Below are 27,129 nucleotides of genomic sequence, written 5' to 3' on the forward strand. Positions count from 1 at the left end.
AGCCGTACGAGACTACGACAAAAGCTAAGCCGTCGTTTTGGTGACCGAAGGGTGAATACAGGGGTTAAAAAGCCAAAGTTCAAACAAAGTCAACACGAAGACTCAAGTTTCATAACAAGCAAACGACGTCGTCCCGCAACCCACGGGGACACGTTGGTCATTTAAAAAAAACTGCCGTACAAAACCGGAATCCGAAACATTCGCAAAAGGCCAGTCCCACATTAATCGCTTTCCTATTTGCAGTTAAAAAGGGAGAGGTTTGGTCTGCTGGGTAGGTACTCATAAAAACAAGCCAACCGAAGCCTCCCGAACCGACCACCAATGACGGCCCCAAACGACGCCGTCCCCAAAGAAGCCGACGACCGCCCCGGCACCGAGGCCGAGTTGAACGAGGGCGCAGTGCCCGGCGGGAAAGTGAGGGGACCGTGGTCGCCCGAGGAGGACGCGGTGCTGAGCCGGCTCGTGGGCAACTTCGGGGCGAGGAATTGGAGCCTGATCGCCCGAGGAATTCCCGGACGGTCTGGGAAGTCGTGCCGGCTGAGGTGGTGTAATCAGCTTGACCCCTGCGTCAAGCGTAAACCCTTTTCTGGTAATTTAATCGCCGCCATTTTCGTTTCGATATTTTCTCTGTTTGTGTTTGATTGGTTTTGTTATGTTATGTTTGGATTTTGACGGTTACTGAATTTCGATTAGGATGTGCTTAATCAGTGGAATTCTGAATTTTCGAGTGTCGATTTTTCGAATTCGAAGTTGTTTATGAACTCTTGTCACTGTCTTGTTTGTTACATATGTCGGAAGTGTCTTCTTGGTTTCTTGTTTGTTCAATCAAAGCTGTAGTATGTCATTTTTCGAAAAATTGTCGGCACACAAAAGGGGTGGGATTGATGTTGGTATGTCGTATGTCTAGTGTGTTGATCGAGGAGCCAAGCATTTCGTTAGTGTCGAATATGATTTCAAGATTAAAGATGGAACCTTGAGAGATATGGAGTTAGTCTAGCATGATACAAATTTGTTCGAATTTTGTTGATATTGGAACTGGTATTGTGTTTGGACTGTCCAATGTGTACATAAACGCTCCAATTAGCGCGGTCTTTTTCTTAGTGTGGTTTTCAGTCTCGAGTACGTTGTTTCCATAATGTTAACATATATCGTTTTTGTCGTGATCTATCTGTTTGTTAATTTTTGATTTTGTATGTATGTGGATTCTCAGCTTTCTTGATTCTTCTTTATGTGCAACTTTTGGACAATGTTTAACGAATGAATGCAACTGAATATTTGGAAAGTTCAGAATGATCTATAACACCATGATGGAAGAACGTATTTGAAGTTGTGGTCACAATTTGGTGATACATTTTAAAGGATATTGTGTACATGTAGGGTTGGTGCCTTAAATCGTTTTAATTAGGTGGTTCATCTATTTTATTAGTCCCCAGGGATCATTGGTTGATTAAGGTAAACGTCCTTGGGTTAACCTCGGTTCATGTTGTTTGGAATTGCATTAAGATTTTGTATCATGCTGGTTCTCTTGTTGCTAAAATGTTGCCACTGGTTCAGGACCTCAGGTTAGTGAATCAAATATGGCTGGAAATTATTTACCTGCAAACTTCGTAATCTTGTCCTTGCATGGATTGCTTTTGTTGTCATTACATTTTGAGAAATATTTTAAATGAATTTGATATTGGCATACCTTTCTGTCTAAAGTTGCATATTTATTTGCTTCATTGCTTTTTCTGAAGTTTTCTCAACGGAACTTTAATTAATGCAGAGGAAGAAGACCGTATTATAGTTTCAGCACATGCTATCCATGGGAACAAATGGGCAGTAATTGCAAAGCTTCTTCCAGGTAGAACAGATAACGGAATCAAGAACCATTGGAATTCTACACTAAGGCGCAAGTGCTTTGATAAAGGAAGGTTTAATACTGGACATGGGGAAATGATGGAAGATGACACCCTTGACAGAAAAAATGCATCCTCAGAAGAAACCCTGTCAGTTGGGAATATCAGTTCATTCAAGACTCATGAAGGAAGAGAGGTCTTGATGGAAAATAGACCAAACCAGTTCGACGTAAGAAATCATGCAAAGGAGGGTTCTGGCGCTGCCGAATCAAAGCACAATTCTACTCTTATTGCCGAGCCAAGTGACCATCCAACTCTCCAGTCCACCACTTGTCGTCCAGTGGCACGTGTTAGTGCTTTTAGTGTTTATAACCGTCCAAGTGGTCCAGCAAATGCTTCATCGTTTTCAAGGACAGTCCCAAGTCATGGCCCTTTGGTCCCAATAACTAAACTAGATTTCGGCTTTGACAACTTCCTTGACGGTGCATGCAATGAGCCTATGGTTCCTCAACGCTGTGGCCACAGTTGCTGTGATCGAGTCAAGGGGCATTCTCAAAGCTCATTGTTGGGGCCTGAGTTTGTTGAGTATGATGAGCCTCTCCCTTTCTCCAGCCACGAATTAATCTCCATTGCTACGGATTTGAACAAGATTGCATGGATTAAGAGTGGCCTTGAGAGTAATGGGATTAGGATGCCAGAGAGCGTAGCAAGCCAGAGAGTCTTTCAAGCGGCTGCCACTACCTTGCAAATGGGGTTGCCAGCAAACACTCCGATGAATGACCATATGTGCTTTGAGGAAGGAAGAAACAAGTTGATGGGAATGATGACGGACGTGCTATCAACCCAGGTGCCTAGACAAACTTTTGCAATGCCAACTGAAGTTGAGGGATTGAGCTAGAACTCATGGCTGGTCTTCCTCAGTCTTCGGGGTGTTTCGGTTATAGCGGTACAGACCGGTTAATTTACAGCAGATTAAGTTAAAGTCTCCAGTTTCATTTAGAAGGCTTTTCACTTTTGACTTACCTCATTTAAGAGGGCATTTCATCAAAGATATGTATGTAGGTACTTCTCTACCCCTTTTGTCATGAGCAAAGAAGCTGTTGACTAGTAAATGCTTTTATACAAGTGCTTTTATCTCAAATCCAAAAACTTGATTGATAAAACTTTGGCACTTCAAATCGATTATTTTCTAGTTTATTCACATTCAGGGTGGGAGTGCTAGAAGTTAAAATGAGCGTGAAAATCATTATATGAAATATCAAAATCATTGCCTATATGCTCATATCTTTATGTCCCTTAATTCCTTTAATTCTCCCTTCTGTTCAATTCCAAGATTAGAAATAAGGAAATTTTAACGAAAAGTTCAAGGTACTGTTCATTTTAATGAAAATCACAATTTTACACTAAAAAGTCAATCCTGGTATTATTCACCTTATCCTTTATTTTGTCCTTATCATTAAAACTTAAAGTTTTCAAAGCATTTTCATTAGTTTTTCTTAGAAATAAACAGGACTTGCAGAAGAAGTGCCGAAAATCATCTCCCATAAAGAAAAGATTTTGGGCTTACCTGACCTGGCTTGGTCTATGATCCTTATAAAAAGGAGCTAAAACCAGTGGATACTTGGCCCGTCATAAACAGGCTGAATAGGATCACAAGTCGATCATAAAACTCAAAACAAGCTTCAAGCTTGACCCATATTCTCCATTTAAGGATATGTCACTCATGTAGTGAACATTGGAAGAGAAAATCGGTATTGCTGTCTGATTTGAGCAGCTTTCACATCCAACTGGATTAATGTAACTCAATAGATCAAAATATAACTGTTTCATCTTTTTGTCAAAAATGCTCTACAAATGACATGGTTGGACATTCCCACCTCATTTTGTTTTTTCAAATATTTAATCATTAAATTTGGTTTTCAGAGGATGAGGAAATAGAATCCAGATGCTCGCCGGATCATCTTTTTAAAGATCCTAGGGATCCGTGAATCATATTCGTTCATCGTACATCGTACATCGTGCGATCATAAATCATTTTAAATATTTTTATTTAAAATTAAATATAAACAGTACTTGATAAAAATTAACTGCACAATATACGATGAATGAATACGATTTACGAATTTCCAAAATTCTCACCAAAAGGATTTGGAAAGAATCCCGTTGGGAGGAAATATATTAAAAGAGTGGTTACACAGGGAAAGACATCCTCTCCAGATCTCTTCCTTCAAAGCCCAGGGATCAAATGATCCCGGCCCTTAAAATTTGATCCAACGGTAAAAAATTATTATAACTTTTAAACGTTTTTACTAAATTCTCTGTTTTTAGACGTTGGATCAAATTTCAAAGGTCCAAATAATTTGATCTTTGAGTTTTAAAGAAAGAGATTTGAAGATGATCTCTATCCGTTACAACAACTCCTTTGTCAGTCTCCCCCACCCCCCGCCCCCCGCCCCCACATATTGTAATTTTGACCAAAAGCTTAATCTAGGATTTTGGCAAACATGAGGTTAAAAAGAAAATTTTCAACTTACCCTAAATTGCATGATGAAGGAACCGCTGTTTCATGCCCACATTGCTAGCTTATGTTTTGCTCAATCAATTAATGTTGTGAACAGTCAATAATACCCTTCAGACAACTAGTGTTATCAGTTGTACATCAGAACTACATGGGCATGTCTGTCTTTCCACAAGTTAAAGTGGACGGTCCTCATACAAAAGTATGGGGTCTTCATGTCAGTTACGCAAGTGAAACAGAAGCAGATTGAAAAAAGCAGCTTTGGGTGAAGAAGACAGTGAAATCTGCTTTTGATGCATGCAACTTCGGTGCTCTCTGTACGACAGTTTTCTAAAGTCACCTCAATCACTTCTTTCTCTGCCACGATAATAATACATCGTTTCACATAAGTTGCTTTAAGAATCTTATTCCTCTTATCTTCTCAACCACAATGATTAAGCAGAGATAAAAAAAAAGCCTCCTCCTTTATCTTCTCAACTGAAATGATTAAGCAGAGAGATTAGCAAATAAACACACACTAATCTCCCTCATCACTGTGGTGGCACGATATTTATTGTTTATGATCACTAAACAACACACTAATGCTGTTAATTTAACCAAAAAAAGAAGAGGAGCAGGGAGGGAGGGGTCAAAGTCGTCTGTTTTGGGGGACACAAATCAGGAAGCTGTATATGTTATTATGTTTCACCTGCTCACCTGCAAACATTTTGTGTTTTTTTTAGTGTGTGCGTTTATTTTCCTCCATTATTCTATTTAAAAGATCTTTCCTTGGTCACTGACACTGAGGGTGAGGAGTGAGGTGTGAGGTGTGAGGAGAGAGCGGCCAGAGAGAGGGAGGGGTTACCAACCGCTACAGGACCCGGTTGCTGGAAATCTAAGAAACCCACTTCCTACTGGGTTGAGAGCTTCTTCAACCTCTGTGGGCATTGATGATCTCGGCCGCACAGAGCCATTACATGAAGATTCTCTCTTTGGGTTTTGCAAATGGCAGCCGTAGACAAAGCCCACGTGGTTGTTGATGTGGAGGAGGGGGAAGTGGGACGCCGCAGCGCCGCCACGGGTCGACGTAGCCACCCTGAGTCCGGCTCCGAGGGGTCGGAGGATGAGGAGAAGAGGTGCTCCAGTGAGTCAGGGTCTGAGATCGTGGAGGGGGAATCATCTGCGTCGGAGAGTTCAGTGGAGGTGGATCTGGAGGAGGTGAAGATGCACGTGGCGAAAGTGGAGAGGGATTGCAGGATTTGTCACCTGAGCATGGATGCAACGAATCATGAATCTGGGATTCCTATTGAGCTGGGGTGTTCTTGTAAGGCTGATTTGGCTGCTGCCCATAAGCAGTGTGCTGAGGCTTGGTTCAAGATCAAGGGTAACAAGTAAGTTTTTTTTACATCCAAAGGTTAAATCTTTCTGTGTTTTGGAGATTACCCAGCTGTTAATTTATTTACTTTTATCTGTTAGCAGTGATTTCGTTGAAATGCTAGGTTAAATTGTTATGTTGTTCTTCTGAGGATTGTGTAATATGAAGTATAATTTGGGGATAATGCTGGAAAAATTGTTTTACCTAATGAGAAGAACACAATAATGCAAACTTTTGACAAAGCGATATTCTAATCTTCGCTAATTTACGGGGGAAGGGAATATGGAAGAGGCGAGCACATTGTTCTGACCAACCAGCCTAACTCACGTTTGCACATGATAATGCAAACCTAAATTAAAATAAGTTTGTGTGGTGCTTTAAAGAAAAAGCATATTAGTGTAAATCAAGAGCATAAAGCTTAATAAAGCGAAAGTCGAAAGCACCCGCAGTCCTGCATGGAATTCCAACTGTGCACATGATTCTTCTCCCATTCTTGCCTTGTTGGAATGCCTGCACTTTGCATTTCTCTCACTCCTTTCCGACGCTTTTTCCGCCATCCCGGTTGGACAAGCTGGTTGGTGATGTGTGCTTTGTAAAGGTCAAATAATTTGTTTTTTCTGCACGTTCTTCTCATATGATATGTTAACTGAAATTACTTGACTCGGTAAACCTGTATTGAACATGTGTTTTCCACGTACATTTATCTTCATGATGGATGTTTTGGAAATAATAATGTGCTTTTACCAAGTTTCCTTTTTCTGATATTGACCCACTATGAATTTTCCGACTTGACGGCTCAAACTGTTGTCAGATGCCATCTTATGAAGATTGATCACCGAATGAAGTAGGTTTGTCTTGTCAAAAGCACCACAAATTAAGTGGAAAAATTCTGCATTTTAGTCTCTAGGTTTATATGATTTTGTTTGAATCCATTACAAGATCAAGTATGTATAAACAACAATCATCTCAGTAATACCTTTGTGCATCGTCAGAGCAAAAGCTAATTGGGGAACAAATATCTTTGTTTCACTCGAGCTTACATTTTCCATTGCTTCTAGTAAAACATGCTTATATTCCCTTGTTCTCCTCAAGCTACTCTCCGTGTTTTGCTCCGTATTATGTTCCGAAATTATTAGCCTACTCTTGCATTCTTCGGAATTTTGTAATGTTTTAACTTTGAAGGTTTCTGAAGGTTGAATTTCTTTTTACCTTTCCTACTCCCATTAGACAAAAACCTTTAAATTGCCTGGTGTCCTTCTATTTGTGTCAAAAAGAAAAGGGAAGGAAAATAACCGAAATAGAAATTGATTGCGTAGTGCGTTCTGCTGTCTCATTCACAACTTTGTTCCTTTCATCTATTAAGTTCTTGCTATAAGTTGGCATGCTTTTCATGCAGAGTTGTAAGGCGCATTGCTTATCGAATCCTGATGACCTCATAGATTCTTTATGCTTGGTGGTGCATTCTACTTTTTCATTCACGACTTTGTACCTTTCATCTATTAAGTGCTTGCTATAAGTTGACAAGCTTTTCATGCAGAGTTGTAAGGTGCATTGCTTATCAAAACCTGATGACCTCATAGATTCTTTATGCTTGGTATGTTTTTAAAGGGAATTATGGCAGAAACCAATATCAATCTGATTGAGATGGTAGAAAACAAGTACATACCGGAAAAGAAAGAGATTTTAAATTTCATATTAAAGTAAAAATCTCATTCAGTTCTTGTCGAACTTTTCTGACATCGTAAGACCATTATCATAAAAAGCTTGTCTGTATCTATCCCTTGATTTGGTTCCTTGTAATTGGATTAAAATGTTTGTGCGTTTATGCAAAATTCCAAATACGTTTTTTTTTTTTTGTGTTTCCATAGGAAATCGAACATGTAGGTTATTGTTTTGGGTAAGATCCAAGTCTTACACGCAGGTTTTGTGACTCTAACCAAAGCATAGAGCAAGGAAATGTGCGTGCTTTTTACCCACTGTAGTAAGAAGTTGTTCCATTTGATGTATTCATTTAGTATGAATCCATTGTCTTATTAAAAAAACTGCACATCAGGTTTCCAGTTGTGGCATGAGATATGTGACTTCTAATCTAATCCTTCTTATATGAATACAGGGAATGGCGTTTCACGCTAATAACTGTGCCCTAACTAAAAAGTTTCATAGAGCTCCCAGGAGGGATGCTGAATGACAGGTGTACTATGCACCTGCTTTTTTTCTTCAGTTCTGCCTTTAGAATAAGAAATATCTTCTATTCAATTTCAAATCTTTAGTTCAGATTGCTTACCTGTAACCAAACAAAGGAGTTGTTTTTCACATGTTTCTTTGGGGTATCCTTTACAATTTTATGTTTGTGTTATTATTGCTCAACTTCCGGATTAAATATATATGATTGCAGAACCTGTGAGATATGTGGATCAACCGCACGTAATGTATCTGGTTTGAGTGAAGCTGAGTCGGCGGAGCAGTGGCATGATGAAGCCGCACTGGCAGCAGCAGTAGCAGGTGCCCCTGTGCAGGCACCAGAGAGCCGAAACTTCTGGCAGGGTCACCGCTTCCTGAACTTCTTACTAGCTTGTATGGTCTTTGCATTTGTCATCTCGTGGCTGTTTCACTTCAATGTGCCCTCATGAAAACCTCGTGTAGAGGGTTGGGTTGCGCATTTTACTTCGGTGGTCATAGAGAGGTAGCAAACAAGCACTCAACGGTACCCTTCCTTGTACCCGTGCCTCCAAAAACTATGTTGGAGTTAGCTGTTTCTCTCTGCCTACTTGTTTATATATTAAGTAGCCTTTTCAGCAGGTTGTGTAACATATGTTTCCATTGTCAAAACTTGAATTGAATTTGCATCACCATAGTAGTTTCTTGTCGCAACTCAAGATGCTTGATTAGAGAAAAAACAACCAATTATATGTATAAGATTTGTGGCAGATATGCTTCACTGTGCAGCATTGCTGTATAAGCAGGTAAGATTTTTCTGTATAGGGGCACTCGGATTAGGCCATCCGAAGGGATGCTCTTCTAAAAGCATGAGATTATCTGTATTTTGGTTTCACCCTACCCCATGTTAGTCTAATTGGTATGAGAGTTTTCTAGTCAGACAATCATACCTAAGTTTCCATCCTACCATGGGGTGTATTTGGAGTCTGCGTCCAATCCGGTTCTTTTTTGGGTAGCATGGGTTAAATGGAAATTCTCGAACATAAAAAACTAGTGGGGAAATTTCTTGTTCTGCAAGTTATAATTTTAAATTCTTGGAGGCAAGATATGGGAACTGGGTGAAAAGTTTGAAAACTGAGGATTCAGAGGAGCCATTTCAACTTAAACTTGGTTATTGAATTGCCTTGGCTTTGCAAACAATGTGTTTGCTGAGACCGAGCAGTGTTCTAGCAATCGGCCATCCGGATTGACCAAGGTCAAACACATATAGTACTGGTTTGGTACTAATATACTTTTATAAAAAGTGGGTATGAAAAAAAGCTGAGCTAAAAAAGATGTTTGGTAAACACTTAAAAATAGCTTATTTCACAATTTTAGGTGAAAAAAAGCTGAAAACGTGAAACAGCAAAAATGAGCTTATTCTCATAGTACATTAGAAACAAATTTTTTTTCAAAGCATAGCAATACCATACCAGTCCATAGTATGGTTTGACATTTACTGCTTATATTTCTATTTATGACCCTGAAATTGGGAAAGTTTGACAAAAAGTTGGGTAAGGATACTAGTACAGAAACTTGGCATGTTTCATGAGACATCGATGCTTAAAGTTTTCGAGACCTTTAAGAGGCTTGTAGCTCAAGTCGTCGAGAGTGTTTGCTCTTGTACATAATGTTCTACGATCATGAATCATATCCTTTCCACTAGCATATATCTAAAAACTTTTGAAGAAACCTTTGGAATATGTCGGGATGAGCGTTAAACTTGTTTCAATCTCTGGCTTCTACAACGTTTATCAACATACGGATGTTAAAATTAATTCGATTCTCGATTTGTCATGTGTTTTACTGGCACATATACATAAACATATGTGAATCCCATAAAAAATATGTCAAAACAAATTGAAATTTAGGAATGGATAATAAATGGATAATATGGTAACATGGAACACGTGGTTAGGGGTCCAGAAAGCAAAGGTAGGAGATGGAAAAGACGAACATTGTCAGCACCCTGGGAGGTGAGTGCTGTCTGCACTTTCCATTGGAGATGTCAAAATTCACAAACAAACAGATAATATTTGGTCCATGCACGAGTTCCTGCATGGAAGGTGCCGTGATTGGCGATCGCCATCTTAATATGCGACAGACACAGCTCGTGCTGGGTGTCGCGGTGGGAACTCACTCCAAATAATCTCCAATTCTTTAGGCCGGGTAGGGAATTCATTCTCTTTGTTTTTGAATTTTTAAGTGGACGAATCAATCATAGTTTCCTAATGCTAAAAATTGGAAAAGAAACAAATTGAAATAATTGTTTGTTTGTTATTATGGTGGTCTGTGCGAGTTGTGACGCCTGCTACCCAATACAATTGTGACACCTGGTAATGTAAAACAATCCTAATCTTTTATCCTAACATTCCTCCTCAATTTTATGTTGGGCATCGGCTAGCATAAGATTGTGACAATGTGAACTAAACAATGGAAAACAGAGACCCTTTGTAAGAATATCAGCAAACTGATCAGATGAGTTAACAAACTGCAACATAATGGTGCCTTGCTGCACTCTTTCCCTCACAAAATGACAGTCGATCTCTATGTGTTTAGCTTTAGAATGGAGAATGGGATTGGTGGCTAAAGCCATGGCGGAGATATTGTCACAATGAAGTAAAGGAGTTGTTGAAGGAGATAAAGAGAGATCCTGGAGTAACTGCTGAATCCACACAACTTCAGCAGTGGTAGTTGCCATTGCGCGATATTCTGCCTCAGTTGAAGAACGACTAACTGTATGCTGTTTCTTGGAACTCCAGGAAATTGGATTATCACCTAAAAACACAACAAACCCAGTGGTCGACCGTCGATCATTGGGATCCCCAGCCCAATCCGCATCAGTGTAAGCTCTTATATCCAAATTACCAGGTTGGAAACACAAACCAAGATGCAGAGAACCTTTGAGATACCGCAGTATGCGTTTGACAGCAACAAAGTGACTGTCAAGAGGAGAATGCATAAACTGACATACCTGATTGACAGAATATGCTATATCCGGGCGGGTGAAAGTCAAATACTGTAATGCCCCGACGATACTTCTATAAAGACCGGGATCATGGAATGGAGGACTACCATGATTTAAGAGCTTTTGATTTGGATGACAGGGAGTGGTACATGGCTTACTGTCAAACATATGTACCTTATGCAGCAAGTCCCTGATATATTTGGATTGATGAACTAACAAGCCCTGAGGTTGATACTCAATTTGCAGCCCAAGAAAGTAGTGGAGGACCCCTAAGTCCTTCATATCGAACTCCCTGGTTAATTGACTGATCACAGACTGAACATGGACATCATCATCACCACTGAGTATAATATCGTCAACATATAACAACAACACAACAAGGGAAGGACCATCACGTTTTACATATAAGGAAGGATCGGCATAAGAGGATGTGAAGCCCAAACTGAGAAGGAAACTCGAGAACCGTGCATTCCAAGCATGAGGGGCTTGTTTGAGGCCATACAAAGACCTTTCTAACTTGCAAACAAAATCTGGATGATCCTTGTCAATAAACCCTTGTGGTTGAGACATATACACTTCTTCATCTAGAAAACCATGCAGAAACGCATTTTTCACATCTAACTGCTTAAGTTTCCAGCCCTTTGTTGCAGCCAATGATAGCATTAACCTAACAGTAGTAGGCTTAACCACGGGGCTGAACGTTTCATAGTAATCAAGGCCGGCTTCTTGAGAGAACCCCTTGGCCACTAAACGAGCCTTATACCGAGCCACAGATCCATCAGGATTTCTTTTGACTTTATATATCCATTTGTAACCCACCAAGTTCTTATGAGATGGGAGAGGAACAAGAGTCCAAGTTTTCTGTTTAATAAGAGCATCCATCTCTTCTGTCATTGCTTGTCTCCACTGAGATGATCGAGCAGCAATACTAAAAGACTGAGGTTCCTTGACATCTTCGTGAACAACAGCAGAAAAAAACCTTCTTTCTGAAAATCCCTGACTTGGACCTTGTTTGCATAGGATGAGTATTATAACTGACGACAGAAACATGTTGCAAATCTGGAACTTGAGAACTTGGTACATCAGGATGAGACTCGGACATCAACAAGGGAGATGCAGACCGTGAAGCAGAATTGCCTCCAGGAGGACCAAGATCACCAAGTTGCTGAAAATCGGACTGAGTAACTGATGGGTGAGAAGATGATATGTGTGGAAATGGGATTGGAATAAAAGGAGGATGATTAAAAGTAGTAGGAGAAGCTATTGAACCTGAAATGGATGCAGAAGAGACAGTAGGACTGAAGGATGAAGAAGACAGACCATATGTACTAGGGAAGACAGATTCATCAAACAAAACATGCCTAGAGACAATTAATTTATTATCTCTTATAGCATAACAAATATACCCCTTATATTGAGCAGCATACCCCAAAAATAGACACATAGTAGTCTTAGGATCAAGTTTATTGGTTCTATAAGGTTTTAAGGAAGGGTAACAAGCACACCCAAAAACCCTCAAGTGAGCAAGTGTAGGTGGGGATTTATACAACACTTCAAATGGAGACTGCATCTTCAACACGGAAGTAGGTAGTCTATTAACAAGATATGTACTTGTGGCACATGCATGAAACCAAAACTTAAATGGAAGAGAGGCTTGTTGAAGTAATGTAACAGCAGTTTCAACAAGATGCCTATTTTTCCTTTCGGCTAAACCATTTTGCTCAGGGGTGTATGGACAAGATTTTTGATGGACAATGCCTTTGGTGGTGAGAAAGTTTTGAAATCGAGTACTAACATATTCCCCTCCCCCATCACTTTGCAAAACTTTGATAGTTGCAGAAAAATAATTTTGAATATAGGCATGAAACTGAACAAAGATCTCAAAGACAGCAGCTTTATTATTCATGGGAAAAATCCATGTATATCGTGTACATTCGTCAATAAACGACACATAATAGCTATACCCTTCTATAGACTTGGTAGGAGATGGACCCCATACATCTGTGTGAATGACCTCAAGTGGAACAAAAGATTTGGAAGCCATTACAGGAAAAGGCAACTTGGTGAACTTGCCTTGGAGACAAGCAGTACAAGTTTGAGATGGGGAATTACAAGAGGAAGTAATAGCTGACTTACTAAGAGCTACTTGTAAAACAGAATTGGTGGGATGACCCAATCGACAATGCCAAGGAGAATCATTTATTTTCTGTCCAAGAAAAGCTGCAGGATTAGTCTTTGGTGGTTTGAGAAGTGGAAGAGGATAGACAGCTTGGTTACTCAGTCCTTGATAGAGAACCTTGTTGGTGACCTTGTCCTGTATACACACAGAAAACTCATCAACAATACACCTACAATTGTTGTCTTTGCATAATTGATACATAGACAGTAAGTGCTGTGACAATTGTGGAACATGTAACACAGATTTTAACTCAAGTGTATGAGAAGGAGTGGATAAGCTAGCTTGACCAATATGAGAAATTTGTAAACCTTCACCATTAGCACCAGTCACAGTTTCTGATGAAGCATATGGAGTAGCAGCTTGCAGATTGGACAAATCGGATGTCATATGATTAGTTGCTCCCGAATCCAGCAACCAATACTCATGTGTGGGGGCTGATGGTGAGAAATTAGTGCGTGCAGTAAAAGCAGCCTGCGAATTATTGGGAGGAGACATCATTCCATTAGGATACTGTGATGAAGACATCATAGTAGGATGCTGCACTTGAGAGGAAAATGAAGGTGAAGAGTGAGGATGGGGCTGCAACTGTGAAGAAGTCTGAGGATATGACTGCTGCGGAAACATCAGAGGAGATGAGGAGAAAGGAGGCATAGGCGTAGATCCAGTATTGTTCCTGTCAAAGCAAGTGGCAGCTGTGTGTCCTTTTCTGTGGCAGATTTGGCAGCCATTCTGAAAGCAGTTCAAAGCTACATGGCCCTTTTTATCACATATTTGACAAATCAGCAGTGGTTGAAAAGAGTGTCCCGAAGCCATTGGAGATCCAGAATTCTGAAACTGAGACTGTGACGGAAGAGAGGGTTGAGCAAAGTTGTGATGTCCAGAAGGTTGTTGAAAACCAGTGTTGAACCTTTTCCCTTTACCCTTGTGCCGATAGTTAGTCCCCCTGAAATTGTTGTAAGTTCCAGAACCAGTCTGAGAAACAAAAGCAACAGGACCATTGGGAGATGGAAATGGCAATTGTTGAAACTGAGCCATTGGTGAAAAAGAAGAACCACCAGTATATGGACCAGTATGAGAACCCAGATCAAAGTTTCCAGTATATGGACGAGAATTGGAAGATCCACCAGTTTCATAAGTTGTGTTGGAAGCATTAGCAAACATAGCTGCCATTAAATGTGGTTGTTTAAGACCGTCTTCCAAAGTAGACTCTTCGGCCTTCAACTGAGACCGAAGTTCCTTCAAAGAGACCAAACTTTCTCTGCCCCGAATCACGGACTTAATGGTATTGTATTCTGTAGGTAAGCCCCTTAAAGCCACAATCACAATATCTTCATCAGAAATCACAACACCAGCAATAGCTAACTGATCCCTACATTCTTTAATCCTCTGCAGGTAAGCATCAATCGATTCTGACCCTTTCTTAATGTTCTGCAGATCAATCTTCATTTGAACAATACTAGTGCGAGTCATATGAGCAAATCGTTCTTTCAAATGATTCCACATAGTACTGGAACTTTGACATCCAATAACACAAGATAAAGCAGCAGTAGATAGTGTGGCAGTTATCAAGGTCATAAGAGCTTTATCATGAATATGCCAAACTTGATAGGCATCAGTCGGTGGAGAGTCATTTACAATCGACTCATCATCAGACTCCAACGCAGTATATTTCTGAGGACAAGGAATGGTTCCATCAATAAATCCCATAATTCCATTCCCTTCTAGTAACAAGCAAATCTGGAAATTCCAAGTAACATAATTGGAATCATCCAATTTCACAGTCACCGTGTTTCCAACACTAGGTATAAGCGACGAAATTGGAGATTGAGTGAGGGCTAATTGTGCAGCCGTAACCATAATGAACGAACAGTAATCAATAGATCAAGAAATCAACAGAGAAACACCTCAAGAATCACGCAGCAAGAAGTACCACGAAGCAATAATTGTGATAGACAAAATCTTGCAAGTATCAATACTAAGAAATCGAAAGAAAACACCTCAAGATGATCACGACGGTAGCTGCAAAGACCGACGAACAAATCAACCGTTGACGACTACACAAATCACGGCACGGCAGTAGGTGCACAGATCGACGAACAGATCAACAGGCTCCAATAGCAGACCGAACAACCGACAAGAAGAAATGCCACCGACTTAGGGTTTGAGAAATGAGCACTTCTCTGAAATTGCGAACAACCAGCAAGGATCCGATGTTGGTCACCGAAACAACCATGACCACTACGACTACGACGACGACGAGCGGAAGCACAGGAATCGTGAATCACAGGTGTTAACCATGGCAGGCGAAGATACCATGATAACGCTAAGAAGAAACTATGAAGAAGAAATTATGAAGAACTCAAGAAAGCATTCGAAGAGAGAGAATGCAGAGAGAGAAACTGTATTCTCATTATATCCAACTATTACATCATACATCCTTATAAATACTAACTGACTTCTAGAGTACCCAATACAATTGTGACACCTGGCAATGTAAAACAATCCTAATCTTTTATCCTAACAATAAGTTGCATCAAGTGATTATTATAATTGCACCCGAGATCCTGTATTCGATATATATGAGCTTCTAAGTTTAGGGTTTATGCGGTTAATAGTAAGTGCATTCCATGGCAAGGACTTTCATGGCATAGTATACCAGTCATCATGGGTTATGTACTAATATTATAATGTAATGTGTCTTTTATCATTAATACGAGATGTCATAGCGACAGTATACACATATAATACAAGTTGCTCCCGCATGATAGGTCTTGTATTAGTTTGCCACATCCTCCAAACTCGAAAACAGCTTGTATAAAGAAAAGTAAACACTGACAGCTGCATTACTTGTATGCAAAGAAACTTATCGAGATGGTGTTCTTCCAGAGACTTTCCACCAATCCAGTTAGGGAAAATGGTATATTTCAAGGAAATTATATGAGAGTTCAATGGGATACAGTCAGATGAAAACTCCTGAAAATTCATCAGAAATTTCGGTGACCTACTTAGTCTCTTGATAATATCTAAATATTTTTAGACATTGCTTTTTGTTTCTCGGTTCATCACGTGGCCCAGCATGAAAGTGAACCTTACTTTTATTTCTTTGTTTTCTGTAACTAATTTTCAATCCGCGTCTCTGTCATTGAAACTCTCATTCAAGATTTCCTTCTTTCTCTATTCGTTTTTCTTATATATCAAATTGCTTTTAATTTAAAAAAAAAAAAAGATTTTAATGACAGGAAAATCATAATAATCAAATGGCTTAATAATTTGATTTAGAAATTAGAAGTACCCGTAGCAGCAAGTGGTGAAGTGAGAAATAAAAACCAAATTATGGGTTGAAGTCCTTCGTTTTCTTAGTCTAGCAGTAGAACTATCGTTGTACTAAAAATAAATAAATAAATATTTTTGAATGCTAAATTTGATACCTACGTTAATCAGTATTTAAGTAATAACTCAATTATCAATTATCATGTCATATGGTTTATCAAATATGGTTTAAATAGATAGTCACACTAGTTTTCTCAAAGCCTCTTGTTCATATCTCTCATTAAAAGGTACTATTCGATAATGTTTATCTTAGCACAACGGCCCCCGCCCCCCCTCCCGGATTGAACTGAGCGTGCATTCAAATATACGTCCTACATTGCCTAGCGCCACCCTAAACAGAAAATATCTATGAAGGACTAGCGCTTTAAGAGAATGGTTAATTATTTGGATCAGATAATAAACTCATCTGCTAATATATAAGAGTCCAACAGATGCCTTATGCTTTTTTTTTTTTTTTGGTGTTTATGTTTTTGTATTGTTGGTTAAATATGAATATCACTAACAATAATACAAGACAGCGTTGCATATCTTGATAGATCACTTCTCTCATCACCCTTGGAATGTTTGTAACAACAATACTTTTTTTTTTTTGTAATAAGTCCAAGGGATTATAAGAGTTAATCCAAATAAATAAAAAAATAAAAAAATAAAACAATAATATTTTCAAGATTTCATACGAACGTGCTGGACATGATTGAGAGCAGAGCAACACGTGTCGCAACCCCAGAACACCGACTCAGTTAATTTAGGGTTTTAATCCAGGAGCTTTGTATCCTCCAGTTTCTTGTTTTGCAAAGGGATAATTAAATTAAGGTGCTTAAATTTTGATAAAACATCTATGCCTTTTCAAATTATGATTAAGGCGTTTTGATTGGGTGTCACATCAAATTTTTTTTATTTAATCAATTTTTATGTCATTAATATATTTCTTCAAATTAAAATGCTACATATTGAATTCCGAATTTATCCTCCTCTTCGGACGTTTTTCATTTTCTTTTTTCATGGCATGGCCTTTTATTCAGGGATATATTTTTTTTAATTATTAGTTGTGTTTATCCAGATTCATTCTCACGTCTAAAATTTGGATGGGCTCTTCCATTTGAATTAGTGGTTGCTTTCATAAATTTATTTATTCACATTTGAATAGTAATCCACTTTTGATGTATTTTTAGGTTTCTTGCTGCTTGATGTTTTCGATGTTTTTTGCTACTTGTGGGTGCGGCTGGTAAGTTGCTGTTTAATTTTTTTTTTTTTCCTACTCTTCTTCAGCATTCTTTCCTTGTTCTCTAACCGATGCTTCTGATCTGGGCATGATGCTTGGTGAGCAACCCTTAATTTGGTATGGTAAAAATGATAGCACTACAAATGAGAATGCCACCAGCCGCACTAGCTAGTCAAACAAAAGTTTGTAGGAGGCAATATCTTCAAACATACCAAATAGGAACCACCTTGCCTAAGAGGCACGCTTCTGTGATGGACGAAGAACGTATTTGGGCAGTTTAGAACGTACCATATGAGTGGTACGTCTTACAATATTATTATTTTACGTACCAAATAACTGGTACAAATAAATTAATAAACGTATTTTATACATCTCAAATAATTGATATGCACCAAATTAACATTACATAATAAATGTACCAAAATATTGATACTTACACACCAACTACACAAAAAACGTACCAACCATTAATAATAATAATAATTAGTCACTCATCCAAGTTGTATAAGACAAAGAAAGATTATTCTATTTTCAAACTTGATCATGCCAAACGTACCCAACCAAAGTAAGTTGTACAAAATTGGTACGTTTAGTTATGCCTTCAAATATACCAAAGCATTCGGGATAACATGCACCCAAGAATCAAATTAATAAGAAAAAGGTACGTTAGAAGTTATAATTTAGTACGTTTGTTGGAAGGTATATGGTACGTTTGTCAATAATTGGGTACATTTGTTTAAAGTCTACATTTTAAATTTTTTATTGATAGTTTTTCAAATAGGTACGTTAACAGTGGTATACATTTTTAGTGTACCAAGCAAGTTTGTATATCATATTTAACTTGGGTACAATTGTTGTCATATATTGCGTAAGCAACCAGTACAATTCAAATTCAAAAGCCATTGAGATAATACTTCCAGATTCCAAGGATAACAATGAAATAAAAAAGATAATGACAATTTTTAATGGAATTGAAATACTAAATTCAGAAGGAAAATATCTACTGGTAAAAATAAATAAATTCCCAACGCTTGAAAGAATGACAGTGCTCATAAATTTTAGAAAAATGAAATCATGTTTTGTAATCTACTTGGCTCCTCATTTAGAGGAGGCGGTACAATCTAAAACTTAAAACCTATAAATGTTTAATCAAACAAGTTGGGGAATGAGGCACCAATATCAAAAGCTCCCTTTTGCCAAGGACAAATTGCTTAATTAGCTAAACAAAGCAAAATAATTCATTAAAAAAATAAACAAAAATAATTAAGCACGTACAGATACAGCTAATGCAATGCAGCAGCTGCAGCAAAAATATTGGAATCGAGAGAGAAAATTAGATTGAGTGTCGACTCAATAAAAATGTCGGTCGCATGCTCCGGCAGCATCATCCAATGATGATGATTATGATTATATTCTTTTCCGTTTTAATGTGTAAAAAGCTTTAGCGTCAAATTATATGCTGCGGTTAAAGTCGGTAAAGTGGATGCTGTAAGATATTCAGAGAAACGGATCATTGATCCACTCCTAATCATATAGATATTATTTTAACTTAATCATTTATTGTTAAGTTTTTATCATAAAAAAATTCGGTGTCATTAAAAGTGAAATCATACATTTATATATTGTATTTTATTTTCTTAATTCTCCAGTATGTAACCTATATTCAACACATGCCACAGTTATATACTTTTTTTACTTTATCTTTTTCTCGTCTTTTTTTTTTGTCTTTCTTTTTGGGTGTATTGTGAATGAGCTTTGTTTTACTGTACGCAGTCAATCCAACATATATTTCGCAATGATAAAAGAGTGAGTATCAAGTATAGGTTTATGATATGAGAGAATCATCTACATCCTATTTTGGAGAATATAAAAATATATGAATTTCTGAAGAGGCTTACTTCAAGCGATTAGGACTGCATTTTTCAATATTTCTTGTATTAATACGACTTTACAATCCATAATTTCTTTATACAACGACATTTTTCCTAAATCAGGAATTGGATCAACCAGGTCCCTATTTTTCATTACTAAAAATCAGAAATTTGATCAAGTAGGTCCTTATTGATCATTAAGTTCCATGATCTCTTTGTTTTCCCATTCTCCATTCATAAGATCCTTGAGCTTACTGCTTTCATATTGACAAAAAATACTTGTTGCTTTAATTTAATTTTTATAAGTTTATTGACTTTAACCGTCGAAAAGTCATCGTAATCCAACTCCTACAACCTAAAGGGCCTAAACGGTCCTGGTTGGTAGTTGAAATCAGGGTCACACAAAGGAATAAGTCTACCTTTAATTAATAGCCTTAACACTATTCTTTTAACCCTTTTTTTCATTCAACATACTCTTTGAGTTCAGATGAGAAGTTTACTCCTTGGATGCCAATCTACCTCAATTATAAAATAAAAACAAACCAAGTTTGAGAGAGAGAGAGAGAGAGAGAGAGAGAGAGAGAGAGAGAGAGAGAGAGGAGCGTGCAAACACGACACAGACAAAGCAAACCACGTTAGAGTGAGAGCCATTGGTTGGTTGGTAATGTTTAACAGCTGCAGAGTGCAAAGACCCCTCCCTACTTCCTCCCTTTGAATCCAAGACTCAACTCGCAACCACCTCAATTGCTCCTAGTATTCCTAGTCCTACATAGAATAGCTCTCTCCACCAATCCCACACCCCTCCTCCCTCCTCCTAAACTCTCTTTTGCCATTCAATCTGCTTTGATCTTTGTTGTCATCGTCATGAGGAAGCTTTGTCCAAATCTGGACTGCGAACATGGGCTTGAAACGGTCCTCGAGGTCCCAATCCCAGAAGAGATGTACATTTCAGGCAATCACAAGAACGCCACCACTTCATGGCACAACATGAAGTCGTGGATGAAACCCTCAAACAACGACCGATCACAATCACCCAACGCGATTTTTGGAAGCAAAAATGCCGAAGTCCAGCTCTTGCTTGGAGTCACTGGAGCCCCTCTCATTCCCTTACCAATTCCAAAAGATCACCAACCCATTAGCCGCTCCATCAAAGATCAACCTATTGTACGTCATTTTTACTTCATTGTTCAAAATATTATTAGGACAACGTTCTCTTATCAAATTATGCACTACATTAATGCTTATGTTGTTAGACTGAAATTTGGATCACCCAATCTGACAAGAAGATCAGTGGTCCAGATTCCTAGGATGACAAGATAAACGTCTTATATTGTAAGGAATTTGACGTCAAGTCCCATGAAAGTGCGTTTGACATATAACTTTTGGTCACATATTAAGTTTCCTTAATATTTTTTGTGTCTTATGATTTGTAGGAAGTTTCAATGGCGAAGTACATAGTCAAGCAATACATAGCGGCAGTTGGAGGAGAGAAGGCTTTGGATTCAGTGGACAGCATGTACGCAATGGGAAAGGTGAAGATGACGGCGTCAGAGTTTTGTACTGGAGAGAGGAGCTTGAATGGTGGCAATAACAAGTTGAAGGTGAAGAGCTTGTTGAGATCAGTGGGCGGCGGCGGTGAGATGGGTGGGTTTGTGCTGTGGCAGAAGAGACCAGAACTTTGGTGCTTGGAATTGGTGGTGTCTGGTTGCAAGATCAGTGCAGGGAGTGATGGAAAGGTGGCTTGGCGCCAAACACCATGGCACCACTCGCATGCCTCTCGAGGCCCGCCTCGCCCTCTCCGGCGTCTCCTTCAGGTACTAATTCCTTCCACCTCTCTTTCCTTTCCGGGTGTTTTTTTAGTGTCATGCCTTTCTATTCACCGTTTGATCAAGATAACAAAGTTACAGAAACATACATAATCACGATTTATGCTTTCATGATTGTCATCCGTTAAAGTTTTTGAAACGTCTCACAATGCATCAATGATTATCAATTATATATACACACTTTAACGAGGTATCTAATGGAATTAAGGAAAATTAATGAAAAAAGTTTGAAAACTTTAAGTTTTAATTATAAGGACAATAAGCGGTAAAGTAAATAGTATCATAATTGACATTTTAATGTAAAAATATGATTTTTACTTAAAATGAACATTATCAAGAATTTTTCGTTAAAATTCTCATGAAATTATTGTCACTCGTTGACGTATGTGTGTCTAGCCGCGTATAAGTGCTCATAGTTCATTAAGTTTAGCCAAAGGATGTGTTTGAGGACCTTTTTTCTCTAATTCTCTTTTGGTTTCTTTTGACTTTGCCCTTAGGAAGCCCTGACTTCTATGTTGGTATGTCCCCATCAAACTATTCTAAAGTGTATATATGGCCACTTTCATGTGGGCCAAACTTGCACGTTTCTCAGCACTCTCCCTACCTAACTAGCTTTTTATTTTCTTTGCTTGTTTTGAAAAAGTCCAATTTTTTTTTAATAAAAAAAAAACACAATTAAATACGTTAATGCATAAACCATGAGCTAGTAATCCGGTGGTAGATGACGAATTGCATGACTTCCTTAGAAAATTACAAAAAATGCTTGAAAGTCTTAGGTTCGAAACTCGCTGCTAGTGTGGAAACCAAACTTGTGGCTAAAGGAAGGCTGAAAATGCCTTTCCGACCCCCTGAAGGGGTAGATAATCGTGATTTGTCACCAGTTATCCCCTTTTTAAAAAATACCTTAATGCATAAGCCACTTAATTCTATGGTTATTGATATTTCTCTCTATTTGTAAGTAAAAAATTTTAGGTTCGATTTACGCCAAAGACAAAATTGAACTACATTATTATTAGTCTATTGTAAAACTTAACCCACTTCCTCACTTTTTACAGTAGATAGTATCGTTAGTTTGAAAAGAAAAAAAACCTTAACGCACAAATATAATATTGATACTACATTCTGTACTCAACAGGGTCTTGATCCGAGGTCAACAGCCAACTTATTCAGCAACTCAGTTTGCATTGGAGAGAAAGCAATCAAGGACGAAGACTGCTTCACACTAAAATTAGAAGCCGAACCCTCAACCCTAAAAGCAAGAAGCAGCACCAACGTTGAGATAATAAGGCACACTGTTTGGGGCTACTTCAGCCAAAAAACCGGCCTCCTAGTCCAACTAGAGGACTCCCACCTCCTCCGCATCAAATCCGCCGGCAACGACCACGGCATTTGTTGGGAGACCACAATGGAGTCCTACGTCCAAGACTACCGGAACGTTGAAGGCATCAGCATCGCGCACGGGGGCAAGACATGTGCATCGTTGTTTAGGTTTGGTGACAGCACGGAAGGCCATTCGAGAACGCGAATAGAGGAGGCTTGGGAAATTGAGGAGGTCGATTTTAACATAAAGGGTTTGTCCATGGACTGCTTCTTGCCCCCCGGTGACCTAAAGAAAGAGGAAGAGGAAGGAAAACGGGACGCTATGGTCCCTAGTGCGCATTCAAATTTGCCGTACAAAATCGGATCCGCTTCGTCGAGAATTAGTGCTTCGAAAGTCGCTGCACTCGATGTTGAATATGATTCGGCAAACAGCAATGGCAATGGTCAAGAATCCTTGTAAATTCGTTATTTTAATTTTTATTTTGTACATAATGTTTACATTAACGAGTTTGATATTCGTTAGTTAGTTAGATACCATCGTATGCCACGCTTTCAATAAAATGAGATAAGTGGGCATGGGCTTGAGCCATTGAGCTTTAATGGATTGAGTCATTGGGCTTTATAATATTTACAATATTTGCCGACACGTAACGGCTGTATTTCGTTCATCGCAATCAAACTCTCAAGAAATCCAATCACTGATTTATAAAATTCGCCCAAATTCAAACGGTCCTTATCCGACGATACAAAATCCAAAATTGCATTATTGATTAGAAGATTCTCAAATAAAAAGGATTTTTCAATATAATCGATACGTAAAATAATACATTACGTATCATTATATAAATAATAAAATATATATGTTAAAAAATTTATAATTTAAAAAATAAAAATTACCACCACTTCTATTAAAACACAAACACGTAATATACCATTTACGTTCTCATCACAATTAAAAATTTCCCCTCAAATGATGTCGCTGATTCTGAACCCATTTGAGAGCCGAAGCGTCGTTAGCCCCCACATCAACTCGAAAAAGTAGTTTTTAATTGTGATAGATATACAAATAATACATCACATATTTTAATAAAAATCATAAGAAATTTTATTTTTTAAATTTACAACTTTTTAAAACACATATCCTGTTTTTAATTGTGATAAAAATACAAATAATACATCACATATTTTAATAAAAATCATAAAAAATTTTATTTTTTAAATTTACAACTTTTTAAAACACATATCCTACTATTTATACAATAACATGTATATCAACTCATACCGACCACACTTACTCGCCGACGCCGCACGTGTTCAAAGCGGACGCGCCGGGGCTCCGGAAGGAGATGGTGAAGGTTCATGTGGAGGATGGTCAGATCCTCCAGAGCAGTGGGATGAGGAAGCGCGACCAGGAAGAAAAGAAGGGCACGTACCCCCGTCCAATTCTTGCATCTCAACTCTTACAGGTAGGACAGATAATTTTACAATTGTTTATTCATTGAAATTATGAGTAAAAAATATGAATTGATTGAATTTAAGCGTACTCAAAACCTTTATTAAGGTTTATAATATTTCACAAGCAGAAACCATACATGAAAATTGAAACAGAGACACTGAAGTACAAGAACAAAAAGCAGATGCGAACACCACAACAAACCATGATTATTTAACATACGTACGACATTAACCCTTAAAGTAGCCGAGGTTATACGAATTTAGTTTAGCCGGAGATGTCAATGGTCTTGACATCAGGCTTCTTCACCTCTTTCGGCACAGTTACAGTCAGCACCCCGTTCTCCATCGCCGCCTTCACCTGATCAACCTTCGCGTTCTCCGGCAGCCTGAACCTCCTCATAAATTTGCCGCTGCTCCTCTCCACCCTGTGCCACCTGTCGTTCTTCTCCTCCTGCTCCCGGCTCCTCTCCCCGCTGATCTGCAGCACCCTCCCGTCCTCCACCTCCACTTTCACCTCTTCCTTTTTTATCCCCGGCAGGTCCGCCTTGAAGATGTGAGCCTCCGGGGTCTCCTTCCAGTCGATGCGGGTGTTGGCGATGGCGGTGGTTTCACGGGCGGAGGAGGGGACGTTGGCCAGAGCGCCAAAGCCCTCGAATGGGTCCCAGATGTCCATAGAGAAGGGGTCGAAGACGTTGTTTCGACGTCCGCCAAAGAGACTTAGAGCCATTAGATGCTGGATTAGAGTTGGGTTTTTGCTGGTTGTGAATTCTAAGGATTTGAGTGAGAGATTTTAGCTTAGGTTGCTTTGGATTATTCTATCTGATTGAGTAGGCAGCCGAGTGACTTTTATATATACAAGACGGCACAGAAGGTTTCTCTGATTACTCCAGAAAGTTCTGCAGCTATCCAGAATGAGATAAAACAAAATTAAAAAAAAAAAGAAAAAAGAAAAAACCAGAGAGTTCCATTAGCTTCCACGAAGTTCTTGAAAGTGCCTTTTTTTTGGGCTAGTTCCTTTTCGGCCCAAAACATAATTGGTATTTATAAAAGACTCCAAATTGGTATTATAAAATTACGTACCTTGTTAATTAAGAAGTTATAAAAAAAAAAAAAAATTGTTATTAGCACTTTAAAAATTTTATTATGCACTTCTCATAAGTGTATTTTTCTTTCTAATTATAGAACGTTTGGAATGTCAAATGAGATTTTTGAAGTACTAATAACAATTCAAAAAAAAAAAAAAAAAATACTAAACTCAATTACGTTGTCAAACTAATTTTTAAATAAACGATATTATTTACACTAAGATGGTAGAAAAGTGGGTTAAATCTCACAATAGATTAACAATAATATGATTCAAATTCGTCTTTAGAGAGAATAAAACATAAAACCTCTTACTTACAAATGAAGATGAATATCATTAAATCTTAGTACTAAGTGGTTTTTGTCAAACTAATTTTAAAATAGGTGAGAGATGACTTAGGGTTTGATGTCCCCAATTTGATGTTTTTTTTTTTTTTTTAATGTCTTTTCGCTTATTTCTTATACGTATCCAACTACTTAATCTCAAGTTTAACTACGCTGATTTTTAATAAACCAAAAAAAAAAAAAAAAAAAAAAGTTAAAAACAAAATCAGAGAAACTACTCCGACACCACCCTCACCTCACCCCCACATTTCCTCACGCCAGCAACCTCGCATCGCTTGTTTAACCCTCACTCCGACTTGATGTCGGCAGGGCCTCATCTACTAGAAAATTAAAGCCTAAATTCTAACAATTTAATAGACCTAATTGCATTCGACTAACCATACTCTCACTATAATACATTACAATTTCATGTTAATCATGAAGTTTACATTACCTAAGCACGACTAGATGTTTACAGTTTCATCTGTATCATGAATTTACATTACCCAACCAAGAATCCTCTTGTTATCAAGGACAATTGGAAAACTCCACTTATTTGAAATTCTCAAGTGTAGATGAGGACAGTGACGGATTCAGGATTTTAACATGAGATAGTCCTAGTAAAAAAGTGTTGGAGAATAAGATTCCACATAGATCATATGACAAATAATATACAATTAATATATAAGAGTTTTTACCCCTAATATAACCAGTCCTTTTGGGATAAAACCCAACACCTAGTCATAGGTGATTAAGTTGGAACCATATCGGTGATATGGGTGATGGACCATGTTTAATTAGGCTTATAAAGTTTCACAAAACGCTCCAAAAAATTAGACGAAAATAAAATTAAAACATTAAACGATAAACTACAACTTTTTATTCATAATTTTTGTACAAACAACAATTCATGTAACCTTTGTTTCATCATTTTTATCAAGATTACTAATCCCTTACAATTGAGAAAAGTCATTTCTTTAGCACATAGAATGAATATAAATACCAAGTTGATCTTGAAGTGCCAATAGGTGTGTGAAGACTGGAGAAGAGATTGGTTATGTGCTGATGATGGTGGCCTTCAGTTCAGCGGGGTGGGAACTGGGGATTAGGGAAGAGAATCCTCTTCAGATCCATTTTTGGGATCATAGGGATCCCCATATGTTAGCCATTCATCATACATCGTGTAATCAGTTTTCATCAGATACTATTTGTGTTTAATTTTAAATAAAAAAGTCAAATAATTTATGATTGTATGATGCACGATAAATGACTAAGATGTAAGAATTCATAGAATTCCACAATTAGATTTTTAGGGAGTTAATTTGCGTGGAGGTGGACATTCTTTGAAAGTCAAACTCTTTTTTTACTTTTCATTAAAAAAAATGGTGAGGCTCTCAGCCTCCCACGTGACCTAGAATGAGTTTCCAAATACCACATTGATGCTCACTGTACCGTTTTATTTAAGAGTAATGCTAGGAAAATTAAATTTTTAGATAAAATTTATAAACTAAATGATATGAAAGTTAATAATTAGATTATTACTTAAACATTGATAAACGTGCTCATTTTCTATTGGTGACACATTACTTAATTTGAAATTTTTTTTTTCTACAAATTTTGTTTTCCAAGCATTACTTTTTACTTA

General features: G+C 38.0%; 4 protein-coding genes across 4 annotated transcripts; 3 read left to right on the plus strand and 1 right to left on the minus strand.

The window, feature by feature from the left end:
• The first annotated feature begins 212 nt into the window (after positions 1-212).
• On the plus strand, positions 213-2,963 carry LOC137720974 (transcription factor MYB1). Its single transcript, XM_068460101.2, has 2 exons — positions 213-589; positions 1,766-2,963. The coding sequence occupies exons 1-2, from the start codon at positions 322-324 to the stop codon at positions 2,734-2,736; spliced, it is 1,239 nt and encodes a 412-aa protein (XP_068316202.1). The 5' UTR covers positions 213-321; the 3' UTR covers positions 2,737-2,963.
• Positions 2,964-4,589: 1,626 nt separating this feature from the next.
• Positions 4,590-8,637, plus strand: LOC137720170 (uncharacterized). The gene is made up of 2 exons (XM_068459185.2): positions 4,590-5,726; positions 8,106-8,637. Exons 1-2 carry the CDS (start codon positions 5,341-5,343, stop codon positions 8,338-8,340), a joined length of 621 nt encoding a protein of 206 aa, XP_068315286.1. The 5' UTR covers positions 4,590-5,340; the 3' UTR covers positions 8,341-8,637.
• An 11,401-nt stretch (positions 8,638-20,038) lies between these two features.
• Positions 20,039-23,247, plus strand: LOC137721553 (uncharacterized). Its single transcript, XM_068460650.2, has 3 exons — positions 20,039-20,640; positions 20,910-21,290; positions 22,438-23,247. Exons 1-3 carry the CDS (start codon positions 20,341-20,343, stop codon positions 23,080-23,082), a joined length of 1,326 nt encoding a protein of 441 aa, XP_068316751.1. The 5' UTR covers positions 20,039-20,340; the 3' UTR covers positions 23,083-23,247.
• A 916-nt stretch (positions 23,248-24,163) lies between these two features.
• LOC137720151 (18.2 kDa class I heat shock protein-like) lies at positions 24,164-25,694 on the minus strand. Its single transcript, XM_068459162.2, has one exon. The coding sequence runs from the start codon at positions 24,802-24,804 to the stop codon at positions 24,343-24,345; it is 462 nt and encodes a 153-aa protein (XP_068315263.1). The 5' UTR covers positions 24,805-25,694; the 3' UTR covers positions 24,164-24,342.
• Positions 25,695-27,129: the final 1,435 nt, after the last annotated feature.

The sequence above is a fragment of the Pyrus communis genome, chromosome 1 (assembly GCF_041283825.1).
Source record: "Pyrus communis isolate YQ-2024b chromosome 1, ASM4128382v1, whole genome shotgun sequence".
NCBI lineage: Eukaryota > Viridiplantae > Streptophyta > Magnoliopsida > Rosales > Rosaceae > Pyrus > Pyrus communis.

What these genes read in the sequence shown, in the direction of transcription:
- LOC137720974 (XM_068460101.2), top strand. Translation starts at nt 322, where the DNA reads ATGACGGCCCCAAACGACGCCGTCCCCAAAGAAGCCGACGACCGCCCC. An exon ending in CAAGCGTAAACCCTTTTCTG is followed by an intron (nt 590 to 1,765) that starts GTAATTTAATCG and finishes TAATTAATGCAG; the next exon opens with AGGAAGAAGACCGTATTATA.
- LOC137720170 (XM_068459185.2), top strand. Translation starts at nt 5,341, where the DNA reads ATGGCAGCCGTAGACAAAGCCCACGTGGTTGTTGATGTGGAGGAGGGG. An exon ending in TTCAAGATCAAGGGTAACAA is followed by an intron (nt 5,727 to 8,105) that starts GTAAGTTTTTTT and finishes ATATGATTGCAG; the next exon opens with AACCTGTGAGATATGTGGAT.
- LOC137721553 (XM_068460650.2), top strand. Translation starts at nt 20,341, where the DNA reads ATGAGGAAGCTTTGTCCAAATCTGGACTGCGAACATGGGCTTGAAACG. An exon ending in CCATCAAAGATCAACCTATT is followed by an intron (nt 20,641 to 20,909) that starts GTACGTCATTTT and finishes TATGATTTGTAG; the next exon opens with GAAGTTTCAATGGCGAAGTA. An exon ending in CTCTCCGGCGTCTCCTTCAG is followed by an intron (nt 21,291 to 22,437) that starts GTACTAATTCCT and finishes TGTACTCAACAG; the next exon opens with GGTCTTGATCCGAGGTCAAC.
- LOC137720151 (XM_068459162.2), bottom strand. Translation starts at nt 24,804, where the DNA reads ATGGCTCTAAGTCTCTTTGGCGGACGTCGAAACAACGTCTTCGACCCC.